The 19,979-nt window shown below is 36.0% G+C and overlaps 1 protein-coding gene across 4 annotated transcripts; it reads right to left on the bottom strand.

Annotated features, from left to right (window-relative positions):
• Positions 1 to 3,717: 3,717 nt before the first annotated feature.
• On the bottom strand, positions 3,718 to 19,732 carry LOC149070475 (uncharacterized). 4 transcript variants are annotated; one of them, XM_089248942.1, is made up of 9 exons: positions 19,499 to 19,665; positions 15,053 to 15,189; positions 12,427 to 12,766; positions 11,942 to 12,295; positions 9,966 to 10,198; positions 6,718 to 7,001; positions 6,338 to 6,578; positions 5,709 to 6,134; positions 3,718 to 5,426 (listed from the first exon to the last, which is right to left on the bottom strand). In XM_089248942.1, exons 3-9 carry the CDS (start codon positions 12,746 to 12,748, stop codon positions 4,716 to 4,718), a joined length of 2,571 nt encoding a protein of 856 aa, XP_089105068.1. In that variant the 5' UTR covers positions 12,749 to 12,766; positions 15,053 to 15,189; positions 19,499 to 19,665; the 3' UTR covers positions 3,718 to 4,715. The 4 variants fall into 4 exon arrangements, with proteins under 4 accessions (XP_089105068.1, XP_089105070.1, XP_089105069.1 ...); XM_089248944.1 differs by having other exon boundaries at positions 4,651 to 5,426; positions 15,047 to 15,192; positions 19,499 to 19,732; XM_089248943.1 differs by having other exon boundaries at positions 4,651 to 5,426; positions 15,047 to 15,189.
• Between the last annotated feature and the right edge of the window lie 247 nt (positions 19,733 to 19,979).

Raw genomic sequence — 19,979 nt, 5'->3', positions numbered from 1 at the left:
GAAGACAATTAGTTCTGAAATCACATTTGTTAGCGGAAATGTGATTTTCCATAGGTTGATGTGTATTAGCATGGAAAAAGCTGTAATTGAAGATAAAAGCACAAACATCAAACAATAAAAAGGTCTTGTCATCAGAGTATAAAAATAAATATGAACAATCATTAACAGATGCACACTTTCCTGCATTTATTCTAAGTTCATCAGTGTTAACTTCTAATAGGGAAATGATGCCATTAAAGAGAGAAATAAGGGTATCTCTTGAATTTATCAAACAAAAATGTGGCTCTAGGTTCCTGGAAATTACATTAAAATTTTTGGGCAAGTTGTAACCATTTTTCATGCAAAAAAAAATTTTTTTTTCACTCTAAGGCTGTTGATACAATGTCTGATTTTGAGTGGTGGAAGGTGGAATAGTTTTTATAACGTTCCGGGTAAAGATATAATTACAGAGAGCGATATGCGAACATACTAACTACAGTCAAATCATCTATGCCTGTGCTGAAAGGATTTTTTCAAGGTATAGTTCATTCCAAATAGCAAAACAGATTAACAGTAGACAAAGCATCCAAACTAGTGGTTCTAATGAAACAAATGAACAATTATTCACACAGGGTAAAATTAATTAATACTTGCTGTAAGATATCTATTCAAAAAATGTTTTTTTCCCCCTTAATAAAATGTTTCAATATATCATAGCTGCCAAGTCTCCCGAATTTTTCGGGAATCTCCCGAATTTTATCTTCATCGCTCGATCTCCCGAAATGTTCTTAAATCTCCCGAATTTTTACGAAAATCACAAAAATCCCTAATTGTCCCTAAAAGTTCCCTACTTCATTAAAAAAATCCCCGCTTATGAAAACAATCCCTAAGGAATTTCTTGTGGGGCATGAAGCCTCTTTTTTTTTCTCTTTCGAAATGACGTCACACGTCGTAAATGGGGAAATTCCCTTTTTAAGGAAGTTTTACAAGCTCTCTGATGGTAACGAGAAAGTTGTTTGTCTTATCGTGCAGGGAAATGGCTTAGAGGCCAATAGTCCTGGATAATAATTGAAGATTATGGTGATGCACATGTGGTCAAAATTTCTTTTGTTGAAGTTACGTACGTGCGATATAACAAAGCATGAATAATGATAAGCAAAAACATATTTAATCAATTTTAAAGATACTTATTCCGATGAATTTCCTTTCATCAAACGTTCCAGAAGAGGGCTGACTTTTCCTTTTTGTACAAGTTGTGTTACGGACATAAACATCGGTCATGGAAAAACTGCCATCATCAGTCGTGAAGTGAAAAAAAAACATCAAGCAAACGTCACAAAAAGTCAGTGTTCTTCAAAAATTGACGGTGTTTTCCTTCATCTTCCGATGATTTTGGGGTCATTCGCGGAGAATGTTTGTTCACAGCGTTTCTGATTGAACACAATATTTATTTTTACATCATTGAAAAATAATCAAAATTTTGACCTCCAATTTCACTTGTTTTTTGCGTAGGAATTTTATTCCCAAGGGTTTAACTTCCATGTGTGTAAGATCCCTATTTTAATTTGACTTCAGTTTTTGAGTAGAGATTTTATTCCCTACGCTTCAACTTTTATGTTTGGAAAATCCCTATTTTATTTGGAAAAATCCCTATTGTATTTATTAGGGAGTGGTTTTAGCATAAAATACGGGTGTGCGCGAAAATCTCCCGAATTTTCATTTTCAAAAGTTGGCAGCTATGATATATATATTTCACTTTTTTTTTATTCTTTATCTTTAGTTTACAAATATTTTTTAAATAGTCATTTTTGTAAGTTAAAATTTCTTTAATTTTATTTTCTTTAATGAAAGCATAGATTAATGACTAGTGTGTTAGTAATATATATATTTTATATATTTTGTTAAAAAAAATAAATAAAAAAAATAATCTGATTTAAATCAAATAAATCGATTTTTTATGTAAAAACATCAACAACCCGGGTTTGAACTGGACCTATTGGGAATCGGTTTTTTCAATGAATACAAAGGAAGTTTGTGTACCCAAGAATGAATTAGAACTGCTGCGGGGGGTCATATGTTGGAAGATCAACACGATAATGTATATGCACCTTCACACACGTATGCAGATGGAAAAGATAAGTTCCTCGAATACCCAGACTGTTCATTTTACAGTATCCACTGAAATCATTCAAGTCTAAGGCTTTTTTTAATGTATTTTTTCTTAGTTTAACCACTTATTTCACATGAAATGGCTCAAAATCCTTCTGAAAGAGAGGTGGTAAATCTGGAAAAGAGGCAGATCTGGAAAGCAATTCAGAGGAAGAAATAAATTAGTATCACTCGTTACTCATTTTGATCAGCAGGAAAATTTAGCTTACAAAACGGCTGGCTAAAAAAATTTGTAAGCTGAGACATTCGTTAGCAGTGGTATCACTGTATGAGCAAAGCTTGAAGACTCTTGATGTTAGGTTCTTAGAAAGAAAAGCTTTTTTCGGGAGGTGGGTGGAGGAGTCACATAAAAAAAATACATATATAAGGAAGAATAAATAAAATATGCAAATTTACTTTCTGTCCCTTAATGAGGGGGAGGGGCATTACCATTAGAAAAGTTTACCTAAACTTAGGTCATGTAAGTCGAGGTCTTACTGATGTAAGTCGGGGTATCACTGTAAATATTTTTGTCAACTTGGCTGAAAAAAAGACTATACTTCAGCATTCCCTAATATTCCATTAAAACTAGGGTTCTGATAAAATAAAATCAATGGACAGCTATGGCATATAGTCCTAGGATTATCAGGAGGGAGGTCTTTAAAAAAATGTAAATTGCTTCAAAGATTCTGCAAAGGTAAACACCAGAGAAACACTGCTATAAATAAAGTCTTGTTACAAAAAACTTTACCAGTTTTCCAAAATCGATGCATATTTTGTGGTTTGTATCTGAAGTCGTGCAGCTTCATTAAATGGTTAGTATTTGAAGTCTAGACCATAAGTAAAATGGCTGGCCACTTCATGATGACCCTAAATTTTAGACTTTGACTGTTACGCATGCAATATTCTGAACATAAACTCAAACAATTATTTCAAAGCAAGTCATGTTGGAGGACAATCACGATATTTAATTTGATATAGCATAGCTGCCAAGTCTCCCAAATTTTCCGAGAATCTCCCGAATTTTAGCTTCATCCCTCAACCTCCCGAAAAGTTCTTAAATCTCCCAAATTTTTACGAAAATCACAAAAATCCCTAATTGTCCCTGAAAATTCCCTACTTCATTTAAAAAATCCCCACTTTTGAAAAAAATCTCTAAGGAATTTCTTGTGGGCATAACGTCTTTTGCCTATGTTTTTTCCCCTTTCAAAATGACGTCACACGTCATAAACAGGGAAATAGCTTAGCAGCCAATAGTCCTGGGTAATAATTGAAGATTACAGTGACGCGCATGTGGTCAAAATTTCTTTTGTTGAAGTTATGTACATGCGATATAACAAAACACGAATACTGATAAGCAAAAATATATTTAATCAATTAAAGATACTTATTCCCGATGAATTTCCTTTCATCAAACGTTCCAGAAAAGGGCAGACTTTTCCTTTTTCTATAAGTTGTATTACGGACATAAACATCGGTCATGGTGGAAAGACCGACATCACTCATGTGAAATGAAAAAACATCAAGCAAGTGTCACAAAAGTCAGTGTTCTTCAAAAATTGACGCTCTTTTTCCTTCATCTTCCGATGATTTTGGGCTCATTCGCGCAACATGTTTGTTCATATCGTTTCTGATTGAACACAATATTTATTTTTTTAGATCATTATTTTGAAGTTTTCAACCCCAATTTCAATTGTTTTTTGCTTAGGGATTTTATTCCCCACGCTTTAACATTTGTGTGTGGAAAATAAATATTTTATTTGGAGAAATCCCTTTTGTATTTATTAGGGAGTGGTTTTAGCATAAAATACGGGTCAGCGCAAAAATCTCCCTAATTTTCATTTTCAAAAGTTGGCAGCTATTATATAGCATCAAAGAGATTTTTACCAATTTGGAGCAGTATATTTCTTGTATGCTTTGAAGGTAAAGGACACCATATCACAAAAGGGAAATTTTACAGGAGAGCAATTTAACAATTTTTTCAATATGGCTTCCTATGTTTGTAAGGTTTTGTAAAGTGAATATCTGTTATTCATTGAAATATATAGGATTTAGCGTATTATAGCTATATGTAATGTAACAAAAGTACTGCAAATTAATGGTGTTATCACAATATTGACGAAAATAGACATACCTCTGGCATACAGATTTCATGATGGCATTCACAGGTTTGAAGAATTAAAACTCATCATATAAATCTTTGAATTCAAAAATAATATTGTTTTTCATTTTTCTAATTCAATACAAATTTATCATCTTTCTCTTTGAATTTTAAATAGCAATGGAAAAAAAAATCAGCATTAAATCTAAATTCATTGATTTAATGCAGGTGGAGAAAGCGGAAAATTGTGCATTACAATATGTTTTAAAAATTTTTACTTCATCTCACAAACTTCATTAATGATAAAGTTTAAATTAACAGAAATAAATCTAAGAGAACATGATGAAAAACTAATCTCAGAGGAAAAACTCCATTATTGCAGTGATAACGCAAATGAAAAAAAAAATATATATAGTATGAAATATGTGTGATGAACATTTACTTTTTTTTTACATATTGTACATATAACAGGGTAGACTATTTTGTTTCACACATCACAGTGAACCATACTAGACATGCTGGAAGTGTCATTGTGAGCAAACATATTTTCAGATTCAACATGTGCGATGATCAGTGAACTAGACTCATTGGCATCATCATGCTCAGTGTTATTGAATGCACTGGAATCTAAGGACTGGCTGTCAGAGCCTCCTTCTTCGATCACAGTAATTGGATGCAACATTTCGACATCCTCATTTGACTCTATCTTACCGATATTAACCACAGACTGATCGTTTATACTGGAAACAGCATTGGAGTCTTCCACAGTCAGAAAGAACTGCTCACCATTTTCTTGAGACGGTATCTGTATGGTAATTGTCTGTGTGCCATCGCTCATTGATGCGGTCGTAACACCAGGCGGCAGATCAACTGAGCCATTTTCTTGACTAAGTGCATTTAAGCAACTGTAGATGAGCTGAGCAGCTGTCATATTACCTGGTAATATTCCCTCGAGCTGCTGCAAAGTATTATCCGGTATTTGCATTTCTTGAGGTTGCTGCATGCTTTCCGCAACAATACTGCTTGTTGGATTATCTACATCCGCATCTGTACCTCCTGGTATTGCACCACGCCTGTGATCCGACATGTGATTGAAAAAATTGTCTTTACTAACTGATCGGAAAGAGCATAGTGTGCAGGCATAAAGCCCTTCAAGCCCAGGGTGCTTGTTTTTCAGATGAGTTTTATAAGATATCGCCTGCACAGAGAAAATAGAAAAATTGAACACATAGGTGTTATTATGAATTAATAAAAAACATGCAAAAAAATTCAAGTTAATAAAGTAAATTTTTCAAGCATCTTTATACGAAATTTTCTGTCACTATCAATTACATTATGGTAGGGAATCACACTCTTGCCACAAACTCAGGCTGGAAAAGATCTCTGTAATGGGATAAGTCTGGTGTCTGATGGCAGAGTGGTGGTGTCGTGTTTTCAAATATGTAAAGTGATGAAGATATTAAAAATAAATAAATCTTACCTGTATACAAGCATAAGGACAATGTGGACATTTATATGGTTTTAAGCCAGTGTGACGCATACGATGGCGCCTGAGAGAGTTGTGGTCTCCTGTCCTGTAGTCACAATGTTCACAGGTGAATGGCTTTTCCCCAGTGTGCTGTCTCATGTGGAGCTGTAGCATGGCTTTACGAGCACTCATGTGCCCACAATATGTGCATACGAAGGGTTTTAATTTGCTGTGCACTGCTTGTTGGTGCTTTTTAAGGCACTTTGAGTCAGAGAAGGTCCTGTTGCATATCTCACACTTCTGCTCGCTGTACCAACGTTTCTCCACCATGTTCTTTCTGTCTGTGTGAATAACCACATGGTTTCTTAGCTGACTAAGTTGCTTGAATCCCTTACCACAAGTTTTGCAAATGAAATTCCTCTCATCGCTGTGTATTTTCTAATAAAGGAAGGAAATTTCACAATAATTAATCATTTTTATTTTATTTGTGTTGAGCATTAAATACATTAAACATTGTTGTGTATGTATACTAATACATGACAGTTCCACGAATCTGATTAAAATGAAGTGAAAAGTCAAAATAATGCTGTAAATTTAAAGCAGAACCTAAAAACTGGTGCATGTGACCAACAGAAAATTACTTTATGGTTATCCAGCTTGAATAGACTATATGTCTTGTACCCACATTCCTCGCAAGTATACAGATCAACATCTATAGTGTGTTCTTTCCAGAGATGAACAGACAAAGTCCGCCAGTTTTCTGCATTCTCGCCACATTCGGGACAAATGAAACTTCTCTCACTGTAAGGGCTATGACAAGTAGTGTGGTAATGAAGATGTGCAATTGTGCTGAATCGATAACCGCAACCAAGCTCCTCGCACCTAAAGAAACATGAATCTAACTTGACATATGATGGTTTATTCGGAAGTATGAAATTATTTACTTTAGTACCATGCAACACATACAAAAAATGTTATTATTTTAGCACCAATTTTTACAGTAATAACAGATCCTTCTTACTTGTAAGGTTTTTCTGATCCAACATCTCTCATAGCTTTTCTTTTCTTCCCTTCTATATAATAATCTTCTTGCAACACTTTGGGAGGTCGGCACTGTCTTTTCTGTGTACCAGACACTGAACTATCACATGAGCTATCTTTGGAATCATCACCAGCACCCAAATCTTTTCTAGAATTACCAGAATCTTTGGCAGGTATTGAACGAGTCCTTGGGCGACCTCGTTTTCTTGGTACACTTATTACTTTGCCTTTGACTGGACTTCCTTCCAATTTAAGATTATGATCCTAAGTTGATGAAAAACCACCATATTTATTCCAGTCCAATACACATCCAAACAAACAAGTTTGAAAGAAAAAAAAGAATTGGATAGAAGAAAAATTAGATATGGTGTAATAATTGACATAAGATTCAAAATCAATTCAAATATCATCAATTCTGACCAAAAACTCTGAAGGTTTTATATGACATCAGAAAGCACTTATTTTAACCCAATAAGTGACATTACAAATCATTAAATAACTCTATAAAAAACCATATTTTTTCTAATAAGTGGGTTTTTTTTTCCTTCTTCAGATTTTCAGTAGGTGCAAAGTCACAGGCACAGTGTGCCACCCAGAAAGCAACTTTACAAAATATCTGGGCTTGCCAATGCTAAATCAAGAGACTTTTAGGGGGGGGGGGGTTTAGATATCTTGTCGATTTAAATAGTCTTTTCAAATAACTTTCAGTAATTCAACACACCCTGGTCTGATATATGCCATATGAGTGAGAGCCTACTGTATTACTCATTGCTGAAATGGAAACTTGATTGTAGTATGAGGGTCATACCAGGTGTACAAGTATGAAATACGGATTTCAGAAAACAGATGGTGCACCAATGCAGTTTGTGCTATAAAGATTTGACACTGCACCATTTTGTTGTGTCATCAACAAGTGTCAGATGTGCACGAGTGATAAATTGGAAAAGTGTGTGCATAGTGTTGTATTGTTGTGTTCAATATGTCGAAAGTTATACTGAACAAAGAGCATTTGTGGACAGCATTAATTTTTTTGTTTACATTTGAAGAAAACTGCTGCTGAATCATACCGATTACTTCGAGAAGCTTATGGTGAACATGCTCCATCGCAAGATACGTGTGAATGATGGTTTCGGTGTTTCAAAAGTGGCGACTTCGATGCAGACAAGGAACATGGCATTTTGCAGACATTTAAGACATTTTGCAGACATTTGCATGGCATTTAATTTGCAGACAAGGAACATGGAAAACCGCCAAAAAAAAAAGATGATGTGGAATTGGAAGCATTGTTGGACGAAGATGATACTACACAGACACAAAAACAACTCGCAGAGCAATTGGGCGTTAGTCAACAAGCTGTTTTCAATCGCAATGCCCCATGACAATGTGAAATGCTCCTTGACAATGTTCAATAGTCAATGTGCAATGCTCCATCACATACAGCAAAAGCGGTTCGCGGCACGTTGGAAGCACTCAGCTGGAAGTTCTATCCTATGCGGCTTACTCACCAGACTTGGCTCCTTCCGATTACCACTTGTTTGCATTGATGGGTCACACACTTTCTGAGCAACACTTTGGTTCGTACGAAGATGTGAAAAAATAGCTCGATGAATGGTTCGCAGCAAAAAAGGGAAGATTTTTACTGCCGTGGTATTCACAAATTTCAGGAAAGATGGGGGAAATGTATAACAAGCAATGGAGCATACTTTGAATAAAGCACTTTTTATCATTCTTCCAAATTTAACGTGCCTTTTTTGAAAAAAAAAATCCGCATTTCATACTTGTACACCTGGTAAGTTTTGTGAACTGCTTTCAAAGCTTTTATTAATTTCTTCCGACACAATTATCACTATTTTTTAAAAGTTCCTTTGGTGGAATGTTAACAAGATACTTGTTCTGCTATTAAGTATCAAGTCATATTTTGTTGAAGCACAAGAGACACTCTTAAGATGTGCCCCCCCCCCCCCACAGTCAGGTTCTTTGACTTATCTCATATTCTGAATATTGTTTGAAATCACAAAAACCTCTTATTTTTCAAAAATTACAATACTATGACCAGGGCTTGACAAATCAAAAAACATTTTAGGCACCAGCCAAATTTCTTAGGAGTTCGAAAGATTTTAATTTCAGGAAAAAAAATATCCTAAATAATGCCTTTCCAACTTTTCCGGGATATATTTTTTCCCAAATTAAAAAAAGATTGTCATGAAATCAGAAAATTTTATGCCATTCATAGACTTTAATTTAGCAATTACAGACAGAAAATTTTAAGCACCAATACTGATTTTCTAGTTGCCATGGCGATCTGACACCTGAGATTTGTCAAGCCCTGACTATGACTCATTTTTGTGCATTTATAGTGCAAGGTTAAAAAAATTGACATAAAGACATTAACTTCTTTGTGGATGATGTCACACTTCGATATCCACATGAAGGTTTGAACAGCTGTTAAAAACCTTCATATGGATAACAGAGTGATATCATCCTTGGATAAGTCGCCATCTGGTGGCGTTGTCAGCAATTGTGAGCTCTGGCCTGAGTTAGGTTTGACCGTCCATGTATGGTTCTGTTCAGTGCACAAGAGCTCCAAGGAAAGATTGAAATATTTGTGAACTCTGTTAGTCTAGTGGTCTAGCGTTCACCTGGAAAGTGAAAGGATGTGGGTTTAATTCCCAGCAGGGGCAGTTGAATTTTCCTCTCTTTCCAAAAAATATATCTTTGCATCAGCCAGCTGTTAAAAACCTTCGTATTAACTTCTTGCCTATTTTCTGTAGGTTTCAACAGTAGGTTAGAAGACACATCTATTTTCCTGCCATGAAATTTTCACAGCTAGAGTGTAAACCTTCGAATAAAAGGGGAAAAAATATTTCTCTTTTGATTGGGTTTTTTTTTCTCCTCTGGTTGCCTGTGGGACATCAAAATAACACCACAAGATAAAGGATGTAAAAATATACTTTTTTTTATGTCAGTGGCTTTTGCATCCTTGTTTCCTAAATACAAACTAGGGTTCCATTTTCTACAGGAAAAAGGTCGAGACACAATTCACAGAGTGAAGGGAAAAGATGAAACAGGCAAGGAGTGAAAATTTCTATCAGTATAAAAAAATAGCAGTAGAGCAATAATAAATGTTTTGAGTGATGCATTGCTAAATGTGGAATGTGCTAAAATATTTTTCATTTTTACCATTCAGCAATTAATATTTGATGAAATTTTTAAAATCTCAGTACTTACTTTAACCATGTGGTTCTTACAATCTTCCAAGTACTCGAAACCCTCACTGCATTCTCCGCATAAGAAAACATGTTTTTCAACAAGTGGAGTGATGGGAATAGCAGGACCATCTTTAGCCTTGGGAATAAGTGTAGGAGGGTCATCTTCGTCACCAGAGGGAGGGGATTGGGAATATCCGTGTTCCTCCAGCTGTAGCAGTTTTTTGGTGGTCCTTTTCTGAGTACTCTTGGAGTCTATGAAAAATATGATGAAAGTAAGCACATCATAATCTTGTAGCAATTACACAAAACTTGTGCAATTGTTAAATTGATTATTAATGCAAAAAAACTAAAAAATTTCATAATTGTTGCAGCATTTCAATAATTCACTGTGCATCATATATATTCTGTTTTGTTAATAAAATTGGCGTTATTTTTCAAGATCGTTTGACGCTACTATAATTTCATGCTTACCTGTTCATGACATCACTAAAAGAATGAACTGTAAAATTGTAATCTTTTTACACTGAATGTAAGGTTCACTGAAAATTAAAGTTCAAAATGGTATACAGTCGAGTCTCTTGATAATCGGAGGTGAACGAAACTACCTCAGATTACTGATAATCTGAAAAGTAATGGAAAACAACACATCAACAGAGTGTAGGGGTTACACGCTCTTATCTGTCTTGCCCACAATTCAATGGTCTAATTCATTGCACAACTGTCAAAACCTCTTTATAAGGGAGACTGACAGGAGGCTCCTGGGAGGCTTGATATGAATGTTATTTTTTCCCCTTCTTTCACAATATAAATTTATTATGGGGGCTGTGAAAAATTCTGGCAGGAGGGGGGTCCACTGAAGATCCCAATCTATGGATCAAGCGTTCGAGTGTTGCAGTGGTAAGATGCTTGTCTTCCACTATGAAGATTACTGTCGTGGCCCACAGGCTTGAATCCAGGCATAGAACGTCAGAAACAAGTTCTTTACCTACCAAGTCTGAGGAAACCGATAAACGAGTCCTTCATTTCCCACCCAACTTCACTGGTTGCAAACTGCTGTGTGGTGGTATATGGCCGGAGTTGGTGTGCGGCATGATAGTCTAGGAATCAATAGCTCTTCAGACACTGTCAATACCTTTTCAAATTGTAATAACTTTCTTTCATGGGGGAAAAATGTGACACAACTCAATCTTGGCAAAACAAAAAAGATTTTGAGAAAGAATTTTTAAAATTATCCGGAACCTCAAAGCTTCACAACCTGAGTATTACTGAGACTCTACTGTAATTTAATTAGGGTGTGTGTGTTAATTCTATGGAAGACTTAAAGATGATCCAGAAAAGATCCTGTCCTCAGGGATATTGACCACAATCAATTCCAACTTTACTTTGCAATAGTGATCTCTCAGGCATTGGTGAAAGGAAACAGGGAAAATGGAAGCATAAGTAAGACCAGAGTATAAGTCTTACAACTGGAGAGTAATGCATAAGTAAGAGATTACTGTAGTTTCAATATTAAAGAGCACAGACAGAAATGAGCTAGTCTGATCAAAGCTAATAAGGGTTAATGAATCATGATGAATGATTTTGAAGGTTATGACACTTTTCATAAGACACCAAATTCTTAAGAAATAAAAAAAAGTTCTGAATTCAATCAGAAGAACCTCCTTTTTTTCCTTTTCTTGTATTATTTAGAACACAATCTGTATTTGTGAGTGAATTACTCACTTCAATTTGTTTTTAGAGTGTAGTACCAAAAAAAGAAATTTTCTGTATTTTTTCATCCAATTGTAAAGAGCAAGACCCAGTTTTTTGAATTTCAATTGCTGTTTTTCTGTGGTTCAAGCTGCCCAATATTCAATAGATTCCCCTTCCCCCAACCCTTCAAAACTGTGATTCCATAGTTCTCTCACAGTTTGCTAAGAGGTATCAGAAAAGTGTAGGAGATGAATGAGGGAGATCAGAATACAAACTATAGTGCAGAGCGACTTTGCAACATACCTAAGGCATAGTTGTGAACTTCTGTCTCAGAACCATTTCCTTTTTTAGCAGCTTCAATATGACAATTTCTGATGTGTGACATCAGTCCAGATCTCCATGGACATGAGAAACGACAAAATTTACACTTATATGTTGTGACAACATCCATGAAGTCTTCCAACCTGGTAGTGGTCTCCAGAGTGTGCAAATCCAACTGATGTTTCAGGGATTCTGCTTCAGACGCAAGCTTCTTAGCATCTGAGATTTCGTTGGACAAGTTTGCAGATTTCTTCGCCTCAGACAGAAACATGACTTTCTTCATGTATTGAGGAGGGTTAAGTAATTTGATGTTTTGTGTTTCGACTTCTTCTATGGCTTTTGAAAAACAAGAAATGGACGCAAAATTAGAAGATACAACATTTCAAAACAAAATCAATGATTTACATACTTCCTAGAATTTTGTTACCCAAGTGTTTTTGATAGAAACGATCACAATTACAACTCACCATTAACAGATTTTGAGCCTGACAAGTCAGTTTTACAATCATCACCTTCACAGATAATAACTTTAGGACTCTTGTTCTCAACGAAATTCGACAGCAAAATCTCTGCACCATCATCATCATCTTCATTCCCAGTTTCATCAGACTCAGGTAGAACTAAGGTTATCGGCATAGTAAACCCGTCAGGCACACTCGAAGAAGTCGACGAAGGATCATTTGTTATCCCATTGTTTAAACACATAGTTTCGATATATTCTCCAGTCAAAGGCAGCTCACAATAAGCTTCGTCAAGCAATTCATCTGATACTCCGTTCTGATCATCCATTTTCTTTTAATTACCAATCTGGGGGGAAAAAATGAAGACTTCACATTAGCCCATAACATTAAGAATTATTCCAACAATCACTGAAGCAGAACGTCTCTAAAATTATAACTCTTCTTGAAGGGGTGTTATTACCTGGAGCTCTCAATTATTACATATTCATGATCTACCTTTTACATCACATAGCAAATCAGATTTCTAGAGGAAAGTCATTATGGTTATTATTGTTTTTCGGTGAGTACTTGAGCCTTATTTATTTTTCAAGGCAGACTCAAAAGAGCAAGTCTGCATCAAGTTCTGTTTTCCTCTGCCGTAGTGGTTCCGAAAATGTGTTCTATGGCAGAGGCTCCCAAAGTGTGAGTCCTAGCTCCTTCGGCAGCCATCAACCATTGTCAGGAGTACCGTGTGAGCTTTCTTTATTAATGTGTGGCTATTCAATACAATGAAGTGGTCCTTTGTTGGACTATTCTGGGGAGCCGTGAATACATGCCTACTAGGGCAAGAGACATGTGGAAGACAAACGTTTGAAAAAAAACCACTGCTCTATAGCACAGCTCCTCAACTAGTGTTCAGCAGAAACCTGGGGTTCCACAGGATCAAACATTGCAGATGCTCAAAAATCCCAAAACCTGGGCAGAATTTAATTTTAAAAAAACCTTCATATTACTGGTGCTTGTAAATTATGTGGGGGCTGGGGGCTTTGCCCACCCCTTGCAATTAAAACTTTCATTTTGAATTTTGACCAATGGTATCATTTAAATTAATTCAGACTATTTGGATGACTAAACAACTGAAAAATTTTGATTCCAGTAGCTTTCTCTTCGAACCTTGTCGGTCAGGGGAATGGCAACATTTGAGTCATAGAAATAATTCAAGAAAAGACATTGCACTGTAATTTCCTTCCCCCCCCCCAAAAAAAATCATTGTTTCATTTAAAATTTGTTGGATTTTTTTACAATGAATTTTCAAAACAGAAGCTGGTTTGAAGTCCATGTGACAGTAAAATATTATAAATGTTATTTTCAATTTAATCTGATTTTTTTGGAAAACATTGGTTCAAATCCTAAAACACCAGTTGCCACCTATCACATTTTGTGTTGAAAAGATTAAGAAAAATTTAACCATCACTTGGACTTCCTTTTATATCAATTAGGATTGTAAATTAATTCACAAATTATATTTATTCAGCAAAAAAACGAGGTGAATGTTTTCATTAAATGCCCTTCTCTTCGCTACTTTTTTTTATGAGAAATATATATCTAAAAATTAGTTCAAATTTACCTCATGTTTCAGTTTAAAGACTTCTATTGTTACTTAGAAGCATGTTGTCAACTTTCATAGTTTTTCATCAGTGTTGCAAAACATGTAAAAATATCTTTCTTCTCGCATTGGGTAACCAGAAGAAAGGTTTGATAACAAAAGTTAAGGGGGGGATAAAAGTAAAAGAAAAATCCAGGTTGCAACACGAAGCTGCAGTAATGTTTCATCTAAAGACTCTGCTTTGAGAATGTAACTTATGCTCTAGCAAAATAAACACAAATTAGCAATCTGTTGCCCTCATAAAATTGAAGGGAAAAAGGAGAGAGAAACACAAGTTAAAAAGAAATAAAAATTCAATGGACAAAACAATATATATATCCAGAGTATCAGCGCTTGTCCAAGCTAACAATAAACTACCAAAAACATATGAAACATATTGAGAGTGTCAAGCCTAAATATGAAGCACTGAAATAGGCGAAATGTCACGTAAGATTTGCCTATCTCTTAACACAGATAAACTTCAATGAATTTTTTTAACCATTAATTTTGAACAAACTTCGCTGCTGGCTATATTATATTTATTAGCAGGTAAATAAGTGTCCCTATGATTTTTTTTCTTGGATTTTTTGGTTGATTATTATTTTTAAAATTTTTTTGTCCAATTTTGTGAGAATGACTCATAAAAGTTGCAAAAACATTTTTTCCCCCTTGGAAAAGTTCTCATTCACTAGAAGTGAGGTTTCTCTTGAACCACACAACTTGCATAAACTTTAAGGGACACCCTGTGCATTAGGGAACTATTCAAAATTCGTTTGGGTTGTACAGAACAGCTTCATAATCATCAAGGAATCTGTGAGAGCTTTTACGTCGGAAAACAATGTTCTATGCAGTCCTTGAAGTTCTACGTGTACTTCCCAGTCACCCCACGACCACTCCAAAGAAAATGAAACAATAAATTTAGTAAATATACTTTTACAAAAAGACTCAATGGGCTCCATCATAGAAACAATAACATTTATGCAAAAAGAAATTAAAACACACTCTCACCATCAGACAGACACAAATTCAGAATCAAGCTCTTTTCTCCTGAGAATTATAACTTCCAATCAGAATGTGTGATGACATACTCTGGAAAGAATTCCTCTATCATTTAAACTATAGCTTTGATCCAACCTTCCATGAATCTGCTGAAGAGACAGAAATCCTTAATCATTGCAGTTAAACTCCTATAACTTGCATTTTCGATACAGTACCTCAATAATTTTACTCGCCAGTGAGACATATCTTCTGTGAATCATGTTTCTGAACTAAATAAGTTATTTTAGTAGGAATTTATCAATGCACAATGACATTTCATAGCAGAACATTTTCAATCAGCTGAAAACTTGTTATAGAACAATGTAGAAGATTCTGCTTTAGGGGAACTTGGCAATACCCTAACTTACGTCATCCCGCATTAATCTCACCCCCTTGTCTTTTTTTCTTTTTTTAATTTCACATGTTTTTTTTATTTCTTTAAATAACACATACTTTGAGCAAAGCTTGAGTAATTTTGACGGTCAAAACTAATTTCGACTGTGCCGCTGGCTAAAAGTGATTTTAATTAGCCAAAACTAGAGATGGGATGAATATTTGGCCGCTATTCTGCCCTTTTACCAAATATTCAGTTCGCCCAAATATCTACATAGCATTACAAATCTAAGCGTAACACTAATTTAAAAAAAATCATTTTGATTAGAATTTTTTGCATAAATTAACAATATATATATATATACTGATTATATTTCATTGTGTGGTGCATACCTATCGGTTCATGTGCAAGTGGTTATATCAGATTGAATTTCTGGGATAAGTAAAATGTGAAAATACAGTATTATCCTACCGCAACAACGAGGAAGTGAGCATGAATTACAGAAGTTCACTAATTGAAGGACGTATCTAGACAAGAAATGTATTGAGCTACTGAAAGGGCAGAGAGCATCTAAAGTCAGAAAATAAGTCAAATTCTATGGTGCACATTAATATTTGAGAGTAAATAATTAGATATAAAATTGTAACAAGTGTTGAAAAAAAATTGATTCTGTAACTACAGTAACACTTCGACTAACAAACGCCTTGTGGCTTACGCATTTTCCTTCAAACAAAGATTTTTTTTCATGATTTTTTTGCTAACAAATAAAGATTCAGCTAACAAACATATTTGATGATATGAATGCAAGCAACAACAAAATATCCTTATCGTGAGCTGGTATACCTCAGAATCTTTTTCCAGATGTGCCTACACTTTTCTTTCCGAGATTCTTTGAACTATTTCAGATAAAAATGAAAGACTCAGCCGAAAAAAGAAATGTACTGAAAAAAAAGTAGCTGATGTTTTTAGAGCATACATTTTTCAGTGTAAGACTCTTAGCATCAAGATGAACAGTCTGAGAGATTATCTTCTCCGTTTGTATGTATTAGACAAAGAAATGAGCTGGCTGGTTCACAAATGGATGGGGACACGAATGAACTCGATTGGATTGTGTCAATATCAGTTTTATAGTAGACTACTGCTGGTGTTGGCTGTGTAGATAATGTGAAGTAAATAAGATCTTCAGCGCCTCTCTTCTTCCTGTAGATTCTCATTTATACAATTTTGAAGCCGTTCATTTTAGCTTTCAATTAATTCTTGTCTTTTTTCATAGCATTACTTGGTGTTTTAAAAAAACTTTTTTTTAAATTTTTGGCAGAACCTGAAACAAATCATTTTCCACAGAAACCTATGGGAAATCCTGTTTCAGCTAACGAACATGATTCTAGAATGAACCATCTTCATTAGCCGCAATATTAAAATACAATATATCATCGTTCAATTTCAATGTCAGTATCATGGCAATAAAAATCTTTCACACAGCTGCCAGTTTTTTAATATTTATTTAAATGATATAAATTGCATAATTTTATTTTATTTTCAATCAAAGATGGCAATTTTATTTCTAATTGAGATGAATTTCAAGGAAATCGGGAACAGATGAAGTATAATCCAGATCCCCTTGGATACTTTTTTTTTTTCGGTGCCAAACAGTCAAATAGTCTGATGAAAAGTTGCCAAGGCCATAACTGACTTTGACCATTGAAGACCGAACACACCCCGCTTCCCATCTCATAGAGATATTGAAGCGTTCCCGGAAGATGGGTGTATCCGGAAAGTTTTATTATAAAAAAAAAAAACATTGTCACCTCATACGAAGGCAACCAAAAAAAAAATATATATATATATATATATGAAGACGATCCTCAATCTAAAATCATATAACAAGTGATTAAAATCGAAACAACAAACGCCAATAGACAATCAAAATTGTAAACAACATTATACGATGATAGCCCTTGATGGCACATACATGGGGTCGGTGCCTCCTCTTGATTCACATGCTCCTCTAGTTTTGTTGTGCATATGGTGAACGTTCTGCTCCAGAAACCTGACAAGACCTATGAGGCGGTGAAAGTTTGTAAGACTACGAAGGGTCCTTATCTTCCACGCTAAGATATAAGACTCTGGCATCTTACCAAAGTGGAACTGAGCCGTCATTGGACACTGCGTTGAGTAGTGCCAGAGAGATCCAGAAGCTCCACAATTACAAGTAGAGTGAGTTGAGCGCTTAAACCGTTCGAAATAGACCAGAAATGGACCGTGCTCTGTTACCACTATTTTTCTTTGGGCCAAACATAATGGTGCCAATGGACCCGTCGTTGGACTTTATAGGCGTCTTTGGCCGCATTAGAATTCCAACTACATTGCCACGTCTTCAACAGACCCTCATGCAATAAGCGTTTACCAAAACTCCTTGGCCATGGGTGTTCACCTGGAGTTTTCACTGACTGCAGACGCATAGAAACCATAACAAAAGCAGAAACTAACAATATTATAAATAATAGTATAAACAGAAAAATAATCTCAGTATATAAATGTAAAACTCTAACTCTCCTTGAAATAATAAACCGATCAGGGTAAGTCTATCAGGGTATCTAGACTTGGCAACCTAGCACCATTATGCCGGCCTTGGTGACACGCCCTCTTTACCATTAGAACAGCATTGACGACTTATAGCACTCTTGGCGATCTGGATTATATTGCATGTGTTTCAAAAATCGATATTTGGTCGACAAATATTCGGTACTTGGCCAAATCACTATTTGTCCCATCCCTAGCAAAACTATTGAAATACACTGAAAAGGTATTAAAACAGATGCAGTGATAGTTCGAAATGTTTCTTTCATATCAAATTTAAATCGATTTCCCTTTTTAACAAGCATCAGGATATTGTTGCTTAGAAAAACAGGTATGCATTCATACGACTAGGGTTGGTTTCAGCCATGCATGCCCCAAAGCAGAATGTTTTGCATTGTTCTGCAACAAGGCCTAAGTTGACTGGAAATGGTCTGAGATAAACATTACCATAATAGTGTGTTTTCTATACTTTGCTTAAAATTCGTCCAGACTGTTCTGCAGAAGCACTGGTTATTCTGCAGCGTACGTTGTCCCCTGTATCTCAGAAACTAGATGCTCGGTTAGCCAGGGCAAGCACACATTCTGGCGCCCCCCTGCAATGTTCAAGGGTGAATTTTGTGCCCCCGCCCAACTTTGGTCTGTCACCTGGGACATCGGATACCAACTACTCCCTCGTAATTACGTCCTTTCTCAGAGGCCCTTGCAAATCATCAAATTATGTTTGGAATCCAACACTCGAGTCCCTGGCTGCAAGTGGATTTTCGTGGCCCCTCTCTTGGATGCAATGTTCAAGGTTGAAATTTGTGCCCCCCCCCACAACTTGGGAGCAAAGTGTGGATTGGAACCCATGGCTCAAGAGCATGGTGGTGTTATTGGATTTGAACGACCCTTCACAGAAGCCCTGCTAATCAAGTATAAGTTGTTACTCACAGCTCAAGACTCCCTGGCCATTGGTGGATTTTTACGACCCCTATCCGGAACCCTATGAATCAAGTGTGGGTCGGGACCCCCCCCCCCCCCCATAGTTGTTAGTGGATTTGAATGACCCATCTCGGAAGACCCTGCGACCCAAGTTTTGGTCGCGACCGAAGAACCCCCCCCCCCCCCGATGGTAATTATACCAATAATCAATCAAGATTACCACATTGAAAATCATATATGCCATACCGTTTTAATGTCAACATTGAAAATTATCCATCACTGGTACACGGTGTACTTCGTCAACGACGAGCACATATCAAAACGAGTATTTTTATTAGGCCTACCCTCATACAAAATAAAAAGGCATCACATTATAATAACCCCGCGAGGATGTGTACATTTATAGTTTGTGACTGTTTTGACAGCAGCAGCCCCCACGTTTGTTTACAATTTCCGAGTGAGAAATGGTCGAGGTTAACTCAGCATCAAACCAACAGCTGATAGGAAAGAGACTGAGGGGTCTGAGATTATTATCATTTTTACTATGTTTATACTCTTCAAATAGAGAAATGGACACTGACCAGCTATCGAGTCCCCATCCGTCGCACGAGATTAATTAATTAATCACGTCCACACGATGGCGAGCGTTTCATTGCGCGGCTCCGTTTATCACTCAAGGATATTGTGATTTGCAGTAATAAATAAAAATAGCCTTGACCAAGCCGCCATCAGAGTTACAGCTCAAGATGTCGCGCGCAAGGAGAAAAGAAGGATGCTGTGTCGTCACTCTTATTGCAACTTTGAGGGGAGACAGACAAAAAAAATAAATAAATTTAACTGACCATATTTTATTGAATAAAATATGGGTCATAGTTTAGTTTAGTTTAGAACCAAGCACACCCAGGCTCTGTCGCTTTTGCGATATAAGATCATTGATCGTGAGCGTGCCAAAGAAAACTCAAACCGGCAAGCTGGCCGGGAAAGTACACCCGATTCGGCCAACCCCCAATCCTCGGGCACATCACCGCTCAACAAAGTCAGGACAGCACCGCGAGTGCAATT

This window comes from Pholcus phalangioides, unplaced genomic scaffold (genome assembly GCF_987345545.1).
Source record: "Pholcus phalangioides strain wild (caught in Gottingen) unplaced genomic scaffold, Ppha-v1.0 ptg000021l_1, whole genome shotgun sequence".
Lineage (NCBI taxonomy): Eukaryota > Metazoa > Arthropoda > Arachnida > Araneae > Pholcidae > Pholcus > Pholcus phalangioides.
Note: the sequence above shows the minus strand (reverse complement) of the source record. Positions and strands in the feature narration are given on the sequence as shown.

Coding starts and splice junctions, on each gene's coding strand:
- LOC149070475 (XM_089248944.1), bottom strand. CDS start 12,748: ATGGATGATCAGAACGGAGTATCAGATGAATTGCTTGACGAAGCTTAT. Junction 12,296..12,426: donor AGGCTCAAAATCTGTTAATG/GTGAGTTGTAAT, acceptor GTTTTTCAAAAG/CCATAGAAGAAGTCGAAACA. Junction 7,002..9,965: donor GTAAGAACCACATGGTTAAA/GTAAGTACTGAG, acceptor TCATCAACTTAG/GATCATAATCTTAAATTGGA.